The sequence below is a fragment of the Xyrauchen texanus genome, chromosome 26, assembly GCF_025860055.1.
Source record: "Xyrauchen texanus isolate HMW12.3.18 chromosome 26, RBS_HiC_50CHRs, whole genome shotgun sequence".
Lineage (NCBI taxonomy): Eukaryota > Metazoa > Chordata > Actinopteri > Cypriniformes > Catostomidae > Xyrauchen > Xyrauchen texanus.
In genome coordinates this window covers 15932291-15944676 of record NC_068301.1, presented here as the reverse complement: position 1 = coordinate 15944676, position 12386 = coordinate 15932291, and the positions used below count along the sequence as shown (strand labels likewise).

General features: G+C 34.7%; 1 protein-coding gene across 1 annotated transcript in view; it reads right to left on the bottom strand.

The window, feature by feature from the left end:
• LOC127619812 (CUB and sushi domain-containing protein 3-like) overlaps positions 1 to 12386 on the bottom strand; it is a 639489-nt gene that overhangs the window by 277232 nt on the left and 349871 nt on the right. Inside the window, exon 7 of the mRNA XM_052092811.1 lies at positions 2438 to 2515. Within this exon, the coding sequence (XP_051948771.1) occupies positions 2438 to 2515 (78 nt within the window). The remainder of the gene's footprint in view (positions 1 to 2437; positions 2516 to 12386) is intronic.

Sequence of the window (12386 nt, the reverse complement as noted above, 5' to 3'; positions counted from 1 at the left end):
AGTTGACATTTTCTGCAAATAAATGCTCTAATTGACAATATTTTTATTTGGAATTTGGGAGACATGTTGTCAGTACTATATATTAAAATAAAAATGTTCATTTTACTCAAACACATAACTATAAATGGTAAATCCAGAGAAACAGATAATTTTGCAGTGGTCTCATAATTGTTTTCCAGAACTGTATATTCTGAATTTATATATAAGTGGTAATATATAATTTATTTATGATCCACTATATTTTTCTTATGACAACTTTACAAAAAACTGACATTAAGTGGAATTTTCTTTACATAATCATGGTAATAAGTACAAAGTTAAAATTAATCTACAACTACAGAGAAAGTCTAAAAGGTCAATGCCTGTTCAGCAGATTGTAAACCACCAGTCTTAATTCTGTTTACTCTATGAGGTTATGGAATATTAGAATTAATAGTATACAATATACTGTAAGCATGTTTTATTCATAATTGAGAATTCTATATATTTATCCAACAGGTTCATTGATTCAATCACTGTCAGTAGATTCTCCATCAGCCATGAAATAACATGGGTTCTTTTCACAAGCACATATTTAAAATGTCTTCTGAAAGCATTAAAGGAGAGTCTAACACAAGCTGTCCTATTTGGCTTCTCCTGTCTCCACTCAACATGCAAGCAGCACAGCTGAAGTACAGGGTTCAATTTAATGTAATTTTTATAGAGATAAATGAACAGAGCACATTAAGCAATTTTACTAGCTCTATGTAAAAGATAACTAAATAACCTCACCATGTAGGTGTCTCTCTGACCATATCTGACCATAAGCCACAAATATACAGTGCTGTATGTGTGTGGGTATCTATATTTTTCAATGCCTTTGCAATATATTTAAATCAAAAATCAACCAAAGGTAACTTTGTATTCTTTTGTGAGCTCTTACCCTGTTGCTAGAGTTTGAGGAAAATATAAGGCCTTCGGAAATTACAAAATTATTCAGCCATTTCCTCTAGTATGTTTTTAAAGGTCCACACTGCTGCAAATACCTTAGATACCTGTGAAAGTTAAAAGCTACTTTAACAGATATCATTTATGGAGGTGTTGCTTACAGTGCGCTATTCACAAAATAAGTAAGGAGAAAAATAATATTACAGTGGATATTTGACAGCTACAATCTAGCTTGATAGCTTTCACAATGGGTGCATTCTTTTCTTGATCAGGACTGCATGGTGCAAACATTTTCACTGTGTTGTGTTATTGACAGACGGAAACTGCTGGTTTGGAAATGGCAAGGGAGATTGGTCATGCAAGCAATATCAGCAGATAACGATCTCTAAATAAAGCAATGAAAAGATGAATCTAAATTGAAAACATGGCACACACTGACAACACAAACACATTAAAAGAAAAATAAGAAGAGCACAAAGCAAACCAAAAAAAAAAAAAGAGTCGATTAAAACAAACATGACACTGGGGAAGATCATTGCAGGTTTTCAAATAATGATTCAATAATGATTCAATACTTTATTGCCATACAACTCAGTACAAGTTGTTAGGGATTTGTTTTCAAATACATGTCAATGAGAGACATGTGATTGACCTTTACTTTATAGCAAGCTGAATTTATTGTAGCTGAATATTTACAGTGACTTTCCCATGTTTAGATGGACTGCCTTTAAGAAAAGCAGCTGCTCTTCTAATTTGATGCGCCTTTCATCCTCCATTACACAGAATAAATTTATTATATTTGATTTGTTAAGAAACCTGTGGGGCAATTTAAATCAATAGGATAGGCTCCTTCCTAGTGCAACTGTTTATGCAATTGAATATGTACTGATTTAAGTAGAAGAGAGTCATTGACATAAAATGTCATGATCATTTTAAATGTTGGAGAGAGATGTACATGAAAAACAAAAAATTAATAAATTTGAATTTCATGTCACTGTCTTGTTCAATCAATCACATAATTATTCTTAAGGAGACTATGCTTCTAAATGTATTTTGTCTGTTACATAATTAGTTAGTGCAATAATCTTGTCTTATACTTAAAACATCCATAATTTATTTAACTTACCTCTTAGGCTAAAAGCTTAAGTTCAGGCCATAGAAACAAATCGTTTCTAAACTAATGCAGAATGAAATTTTTGATGTTATAAAAATTATTGGAATTTATGACCCAGAAACAAATCATGATGCCATGAGCCACAAGGTCACTTCCTTATTATAGAGTACAAATTACAATTTTATGGTATACTGCCATTCATGCTTTCCGAAAATAAGTCTCCATGGGTGGATAAACTCATGGAAACTTTTGCTTGAGAAATATTCGTGAGAACTGTATCGCCGTTAGAGAAGCACCAGAATGTCTTGCAATGATCTTATGGTCACTGTTTGTTGTAATTGACACCAAACGAGTCACACAGATTTACCATAAAATAGTAACAAAGGGTAGACTCACAGATAGAAAACTTGTTGTTGTTGTCTTTGCCAGGGAATAATTTTACTCCTCTAGATTTGAAATCTACAGACCTTTTCACTAGTTAAAAGGGAAAAAATTAAACAAAAACATGAAATCAGATGAAACAGAAGGGCAAAAATCATAACAGTGTTAACAATTCCCAAAGTGCAAAAATATGTGCATGTGTCGATTAAAGAGCAAAGGCATAAAATGAAAACAAGATAATAAAGGAGTGGCTAGACAGGACTTCTGTTCAGTTTTCAACCCTGACAAGACTGGGAAGGATTTGAGGTTGTACTGCATGTTCACACCGTTCAAAGTGAAGAAGACTTTGTCTAAGGTGTATTTTAGGCAACAAATGACTGCAATAGGATTTCTACAGGAAAAAGGGCTTATTGACTGAAAGACATACAGTACATCCAGATAAATAGCACAGTCCTTTGTGCAAATCAATTAGACAAGTCAAAAGGTAACCCGACATGCCATAGGTCAAACAGAAGTCTTGTTGGCAATGAAAAGCATAATAATAATAATAATAATAATAATAATACAACTAGCACACTCTGAATATTTGAAAACACTGTGGAAAATGCTTTATTTGCATTAATGCCTCTATTTACATTGCAAATGGTACATGCCATTAAATTAAAAAGTAATAAATGCATAATGAATGCAAAGCAAATGAAAGGATTCCTGTGGTCATCACATCAGTTATGCAAAAACTGACCTGAAAATGAACCCTGGATTATGCATCAGATGAAGTAATGTAACAGTGACTAGAATTGTTAAGAGTCAAGTTAAAGGAATAGTTCAACCAAAAATAAATCTCTTATCATTTATTCACCCTCATCCCATCCCAGATGTGCACGACTTTCCTACTTCTGCAGAACACAAACAACGATTTTTATAAGAACATCTCAGCTATGTAGGTCCATACAATGCAACTAAATGGTGACCAACATTTTTAAGCTAAAAACTAAAAGCACATAAAGGCCACATAAAGGTAATCCAGTGGTTTAATCAATGTCTTCTGAAGCAACAGAGCTAAATATAACTCATTTTGCACTATAAATCTTGACATCAGCATTCTCCTCGATTACACTTCCTAGCGCCATCTGTTGCTCTGGCATGTGTCAAGCACTAGGAAGTGTAATTGAGCTTGAAATCATGATCATGCCTTGAGATGGCAGTAGCAAGATTTACAGTGAAAAATGAGTTACATTTTGGTCTGTTCTCACCCATAATTGATTAGATCACTTCAGAAGACATGGGTTAAACCACTGGAGTCTTATGGATAACTTTCATTCTGCCTTTATGGGCTTTTTTGAGCCTCAAAATTTAGGTCACTATTCAGTTGCAGTACATGGACTTCCAGAGCTGAGATATTCTTCTAAAAATCTTCGTTTGTGTTCTGCTGAAGAAAAAAGTCTTACACATCTGGGACAGCATGAATAAATTATAGAATTTTCATTTTTGAGCGTACTATTCCTTTAAAGAGACGAACATTGGAGCCTCCAAAATCACGAGTTTTATAAATGTATTTTCTGTAACTAACACAGTTTTCTGTGTTATTATTTGTATTCATGGGACTATCAGCATTAGGCTTTATTTCACATCTAAAAACTGCATTTATGATATTGCTCGCATCGGACTTTATGAATATTCATAACAAAATCTGTGTTTTTCTCATGACAAAACTGTAATTGTTTGTGTCCCTTCTAATGAAATTGATATAACAAGGAAAAGAGAACATCAAGGTTTTTAAAACTAAATTAGAAGTTTAGACAACCTAAGAATATGAATGAAATAATATGTTTGCCCACCCTTACATAATGTTATACTAAACACAGTTCCAACATTTTTAACGTCATTGTTCAAAATACATTTTAGAAGTCCATACACCTGCCAACAAGAATATCACTTTGTCAACAAGAAGCAGCAATTTCACCAAAATCTAATTCAAGCATCATGCGCTATTATGCCACATCCAGTTCAGGTCCAGGAATTAAGAAACACTGGTTCATTCAGTACTTCCTAAAGAATCTGAAGGATCCTTTTTTACAGTGGCGATTAATAAACCTAATGCATTCCTATCCAGAAAATAAGGCAGCACATGTAATCTTGCTATAAACTTGTAATGGAACCTCACTTTCTGTACAGGACATCTATTAACCACCCATTGGATCGGCCTATCATCATAATTAAATAATAATAATAATAAAAAACGAAACAATAAACTGATTAAGAAGTAGCTTTTGAAATCTTCAAATGAACCTTTTTAACATAAATTTGAATATGCTGTTCACATAGACACACCCAGATCCAAAGGCTTGGTTGATTATTCTGCAAATGGAAATTTTCTCTGGCACCTGTTTTTACTTAAAAGGTTTATGCTGAATAAATCATTTGGTGAGAGGACTACAAATGTGATGTTCTGCAAGAGACAACACATTACAAACTAAGTATAAGACTGTTGACCTTAGTAAATGATATGACATTAAACCACTTTTAAAATATTCAGATCCACTTTAGGCACAAAAAAATAAATAAATAAAGCATATTACTAATTGCTGCAAAGCTTATCTTTGCTAGCACAAGAAATTAAATCTAACATTAAACAACTAAGACATTAAGTCTTAATAGCATTCCTTTTAAGCAATTATTTTTTTTTTATTTTCTAGCAAATGGCAATAGAAGACCATGCTGAGATGTTCTAGAATTCTAAACTTGAGTAGAAGCATTGACGTGATTAATCAGAAGTGTTGGCAGATTCCCCGTACTGTGACAGAAATGGCTACATAGCATAATGATGGTGACAAACTATGTTTTGAAAGCGTATGCCATTTTTCATAGGTTATTATCCCAAATTATGTTTCAGCATGTTGCTCAATCAGTTATATCAGCTTTGCTATCTCAAGTAATCTAATCTTGGGTATGTATCTCAAATGTCATAAAAATATCCCTAGAGATCAGTAATGCTACTGTAATTTTAGACTATAAAAGCACTAGAAAACACATTAAAAACACAAACAAATTCATTTCAGTTCACAACTATGCTACATCAGCAATCTGCACTCTTTTTCTCTATTCTAAATGGAAATAATTATATCACTCATTTCATATTTAGTACAACTAAAGTACATTATACAGAACCTAATGCCTTGTCCACACTAATACGTTTTCGTTTGAAAACATGTTTTTCTTTTCTCTTTTCCGTATTCACAGTGACATGATTTAAGCTTTTCACACTTTCAATGTGGACTAGGAACTTTTTTAAAACACTTGAAAAGGCTAGTGTGGACGGAGAGTGTTTTGAAATGAAAACGCCATTTCAAATGTATCTAGATTAATGTAGACGTAGCCTAAGTGTTCCTTAAAAAGAACCCTGTATAATTCATTTTGCAGACAGGTGAAAATGTTCTAGTCTATATTGTATGGAATCACTGGAGTTGCGTAAAATATAAAATATCAAAAACGTATTTTTGTTCCTAAACACCAATTCAGCTAATTAATTCTTAAAAGTATATTTTCTAACAAATTAAACATCCAACTTCAGAATGTAAATGTTGGTGTTGTGGCAGTGTAAAGCAGCCTTCAGACTGCGTATTGGCACATGCATACATGTACACTAGATATCTGTTAGTTTCAGTTACTCTCATATATTGGTGAGCTGTAAACGATAAGCTATTTTGCATTCCACTTTGCCAAGTTTACTATATTAGCAATAAAGAATGGGCTTTCCTTAATTACTGTCCATTATCTTCCAACCCTCAAACTTTCCTTAAGTTATTTATGGCACTGAACTGACATTTCCATTTCTAATTAGTCATTTAATATTTTCCTGAGCCTTCACATGTGTGGCAAAGGCATTTCAACACCTATTCAGGCTAAGAACCCCTTTCAAACAATAATTAATTTAAAAACCGAGCAGCTGTCAGCAGCTAACCAAGGTCAACATTGGTTTCTTGGATATGACTGCTCCACTGAGCTATATGATGGAAACAAATCAAATCTTTAAATTCCCATTGCAAGGAAGTAATACAAAAATTAAAAAAAAAAAATAAATTAAAAGAAAGAAAGAAAAAAGTTTTGTTAACTAAAACCAATTATTTTTGTGGCAACAAGTCTTGCACTTTTTTGTCCCATTAAGGTTAAATAATGTTGATAAGCTGCCATATAGTAACTCTGTCATTGCACAAAAATGGCCAGTTAATAAGCCAGAGGATCATTAATCCTATTTTAGGTAGAAAACATTTTAATACCACACTTCAAACACAAAACAAACAAAACAAATTCTGAAATGAATAGTTCACCCAAACAAAATCTTAAATAAACTCGAATCAATTATTAACTCTTATGACTTCTGCTCTGCCTCCGCGTGTGTCAAGTGCGAGGAAGTGTAATCAAGCTTCAAATAATGATTGCCAATTAGACTGCAAATGACAAGATTTATAGTGAAGAAGGAGATACATTTTGGTCTGATTATTTACCTAATACCGATCGTATCGCTTCAGAAGACATAGATTAAACCACTTGAGTTGCATAGATTACCTTTATGCATGTGACACCCTTATTTCCTCCCACAGCAGTGCCAGTAATTAGATCACCTGCTCCTAATTACTGCATATCTGTGCTAGTGATGTCCAGTTTGTGAACGAATTGTTCTTTTGAATCAGTTCTTTTTAGTGAATGAGTGAACCAGTTCACCATATCGGACTGAATTGTTTGAAATAGTTCACGTCTCGAGTCAACACTGATCCACAAGTTACTCTATCTTAACCTGTCTCTCGGACGTGCATGACACTCTGACTCAAAATGTATTTGCCTGATAACCAGGAGTAATATGATACTAGAACTAGGGATATCTGCTTTCCCTAACTTTCCCTAAGTTCACAAATCGGACTGAATGCTCGTCTCATAAAAGTTCTTGAGTCAAAAGTAAACTGAACTGATAATCACCACATTCGAAGGTGTCCGACATACTGAGAACCGATGAGCTGCTGACATTGAGAATGCATGTGATTTTATCAACGTACTTCATGCATTTAAACAATGTATGAAGATGATTCAGTCTATAGTTCTCGAGTGAGTAGTATACTGAGCTGGGGACAGCGGCTCTCAAGTCAACAGTACACAGATCCGGGGACAACAACTCTTGAGTCAATAGTACATTGAGTAGTTCGCAGCTGTTTGCGAGTCAACAGTGCATTGATCTGGGGACAGCAGCTCTTGACTTAACAGTACACTGATCTGGGGACAACAGCTCTCGAGTCAACAGTACATTGAGTCTATCACAGCAGTTTTTGAATCATCAGTACACTGATCCCGGGACAGCAGCTCTCGAGTCAACAGTACATTGAGTCTCTTGAAGCAGTTTACGAATCAACGGTACACTCATCCCGGGACAGCAGCTCTCGAGTCAACAGTCATTGAGTCGTTTGGAGCAGTTCTCGAGTCAACAGTACACTGATCTGGGGACAGCAGCTCTCGAGTCAACAGTACATTGAGTCTCTTGCAGCAGTTTGAGAATCAACAGTACACTGATCCCGGGACAGCAGCTCTTGAGTCAACAGTACATTGAGACGTTCGCAGCAGTTCTTGAGTCAACAATACACTGATCGGAGGAGAGCAGCTCTCGTGTCAACAGTACATCTCACAGCAGTTCGCGAGTCAACAGTACACTGATCCGGGGACAGCAGCTCTCGAGTCAACAGTACATTGAGTCTCTTGCAGCAGTTTTGCGAATCAACAGTACACTGATCACGGGACAGCAGCTCTCGACTAAACATCACATTGAGTCATTCGCAGCAGTTCTCGAGTCAACAGTACACTGATCCGGGGACAGAAGCTCTCGAGTCAACAGTACATTGAGTCTCTTGCAGTAGTTTGCGAATCAACAGTACACTGATCCCGGGACAGCAGCTCTCGAGTCAACAGTACAGTGAGTCGTTCGCAGCAGTTTTTGAGTCAACAGTACACTGATCCGGGGACAGCAGCACTCGCGTCAACAGTACATCTCACAGCAGTTTGCGAGTTACCAGTAGGCAACACTGAACCTAGAATCGCCTCTTTCTGCCATAATACTGAGAAATGCTGATTAGCGAGCTGCAGATGAGCATGAATGAGCCAAGGACTTGAAAGAGGGGGTGAAACGATTTAATCGAGAGATGTAAGTAAACTTTACTATTGAGTATTGTGCATGCAGATTATATCTGAATATGTTATGAGCTGGATTATGTTCATCAAAAAGGGTGAGTTTCTTAAAACTAGTTTAATCACTTTATATGCTTTATAAAAGCACTAGAAAATCAGCCACAACATTAAAACCACCTGCCTAATATTGAGTAGGCCCCCCTTGTGCCATCAAATCATTACCCACCTGCATCTCAGAATATAATTCTATAATTATGAGATGCTATATTCTCACCACAATTGTACAGAGCTGTTATCTGAGTTTCGCTAATAACGAAGACTTTGTCAATTCAAATCAGTTTGGTCATTCTCTGTTGAACTCTCTCATCAACAAGGCATTTCCATCCGCAGAATTTCCACACACTAGAAGTAAATTCTAGAGACTGTTGTGTGTGAAAATCCCAGGAGATCAGAAATTACAGAAATACTCAAACCAGCCGTCTGGCACCAACAATGGCTTCAGTTAATGTTCACATCAACCATCAGAATGGGGAAACATGTGATCTTAGTTATTTGGACCATGATGGTTGGTGCCAGAATGCCATTCTGAGATGCGTGTTGACACTGTTTTGGCGGCACGAGGGGGACCTACACAATATTAGGTAGGTGGTTTTAATGTTGTTGCTGATCGGTGTATCTCTTGAATTAAATATGTTTTTCTTATTCCACTGGCAAATAATTTTTTTTTTCTTGTTCAACCATAAACCAATGAACAGCACATTTTGTAGATTTATAGTTAAAACAGGCTGAAAGACTTAAAATGAATTCAAGATATATTCTCTATTGTACAAACTTCTTAATATATCAATATCTTAATACCTTTTGCAAATTGCTTCTCAAGTACATTTATCTGGTTTAAAGGATGAATATGATCTTATTACTGGGGAAAAAACTGATTAAGGAAATATTTTTTGCAGTGTGGCAAATTATAAAATTTTCAAATTAAGAAAATAATATAAAAGAATTTAATTGACCCTTCAGCAGAAAGTCTGTTTAGTTTGCTTTAACTCTCCAGGGCATCATTGATGTCTGTGCATTTCCACCTTATCTCTCTGCTGAGTCCCTTGGCAACCTATCCTCATGTCCATCTAGTCAAGGATAGATTACAGTAATTGTTTTCAAATGTCAGATTATTAGCTGGAACAAAATCAAGCATGGATCCTGTGAACTATTTGTTATCGGAAAGGAAACAGTGATACCATCATATTTTTCTGCCAAATCTCAGTTAAGCCAACAATACCAGAAATATGGCCATACTGTTTTGTTTGTTTTGTTTTTTGTTTTTTTCCCCACACATTCTGATAAGGTTTCCAAGGTCAACTACAAAATTGTTCATCTAAGTCGCTCTTTTCAATGCAAGTACAATTAATGGGGACTGGAGCTTTCAAGCTTCAAAAAGGACCTCCAGTCCCCATTCATTATAATTGCATGGAAAAGAGGGATCAGCAAAGACTTCAAAATGTATTTTGTGTTCCACAGAAGGAAGAATGTAATACAGGTTTAGAATAATGACACAATTGTGGGTATACAATTTCTTTAAATGCATTTTACAATTTGTTGCAGATGTTTTAGAAAAGTATTTTAAAAAGGTCTGTCGATTTAACATGTTAATTCAGTGTGATTAATTATATAAAAAATAAAGTATTAAAAAAACAACATAATTAATTTTGCCCCCGAACCATAATAAGGAATATTCCTTATCAGAGCAACTGAAGCTGTACAGACAGCACACTCAGGCTTGCTTAACACTTTTGACAGCACAACTTGAGACATGTTTTGCTAAGTTTCAAACTACGTTTAACTTGACACTGGGACCTAAAAGCGTGGTTTATGATGCAACGCAACCAACAGGAGACACTCCTAAAGCATTTGTCTGACACATGTAGAAAATCTCTTATAATAAATCTATCTCTGAAAAATGTACCGATTCAATTGCAAAATGGATTGCTATGTACTGTTGGCCAATGACAGGCTTGTGTTCAATAATATGGAAATAAACAATATATTGCCTTCTAAAGCCACTTTTTGATTGTTTAATCAATGTTTTACTCATCTGTCACAACAATTTAATGCATTTTAATTATCAAAATTATTATATATATATACATATTTTAAATATGTATTCAAATAATTATATATATGTAAAATTATTTGAATAAATATTTAAAATTATTTAATCATGATATATTGTATTATTGTTATTTGAAGGCCTTTCTCAGCAAATATTTAGATATGCAATTAATTGTGATTAATTTGTTTGAAAATTTTAATCGATTGACAGCCCTAATATTCAAATTTAATTTCACTACTTAATGTGCCAAGGCACCTTAACATTAAATAACCCTCTTTAACCAAACAGTAGATAGAAGTGATGAACAGATGAGAATTAATATTACTTTAAGTACATTGCAACATTTGGGCAAGCAAAGCCCATTACTTCATCTGAAAGCCTTCCTGAGTGAATTCAAATATAACTCCTGGATAATTTTTCTCTTCTGAGCTCAAGTGCGGCACTCTTGTCTAGAAGTAATGGCAACATTGAGATCCATTAGGGCTATATATATATATATATATATACATATATTTTGTTTCTCTTTAAAGACTTATGTACCCCTAAGGATGCAGCTGCTTACCAAATCTCAGCATTATCAATGCGTAGTGGATTGCATTTTCTTTAATGGAGTCTAAATTCTGTGAGGGGATGTCTAATATCCATTATGGTTGCCATGGAAATACAAGCTGTGGCCAGAGAACGATCTAATTGACCCCTGAAAGCAGAAAACTTATTCACAATAAAAATTTATATTTTAGAGTATTCAAGAGGGAAGAAATCTGTCAGTGATAAACAAGGTTAATTAATTCTTATGTTTAAATTGTGCAGTTTGATGAGACAGTGTTGAACAAGGGTAACATTTTATATTAATTTATGTGAACAATCTATACAACAAAAAAAAAAAAAGTAGAACATATAACCTACAGTATGTAGCCCTAATGAATCCCTAATAAACACAACCGAGTAGTGAAGTTGATTCACTGCCAGCTTTGATAATGTTATATTATGACCATTGGTTATGGAAGCCCCATGCATCACTCTCCGTGTATAAAGAATGAACAAATCTGCAGTCAAGACATGTTTTAGTTTTTTTCACTCTTTACTGAAACAATCAGAGTCTGATTGAAACTATTATTTTAGAGGTAGAAATGTTATATCAAGGCCTGATGGTTTTATAGCAAGACAAAATATGAAATTGAGGCATTTTACCAATTGTCATTAACAGCAAAATAAGCATATTTGATTTGAAAGATTTATTCCACTTATCCAATTCCTTGTTCCAGCAAAGAGCAAAGCATAATCTTCCACTTTTTTTGACATTTAGAGAACATTTAAACTACACAACAGAAGCACAGCAGACAATAGCATGGAGCATTGTCTTTATTCTAGATTGCGCTGTAGCACTAATGGCATTAAGATTCAAGAAAATTCTTGAGGAATCATGTTTGACAGAGACATAATGGAGTCCAGCCAAGTAATTACTCCCCCAGGCAAATTCTGTATCCACTATGAACATGCATCCACAATCTTGCTCCCAGTTTAAGTAGAAGGTGGCAGGAGTGACCATCAAAGGAGCACTTTAATAGATGTGCATAAACTCGAGGGAATGCCATGGCATGACGGAGGACCTGTGGCCATATACATATTTTGATTTCTATTTCTAACTGGCCTACTCAGAAAAGTGAGCGAGAAATGTTGCAAATT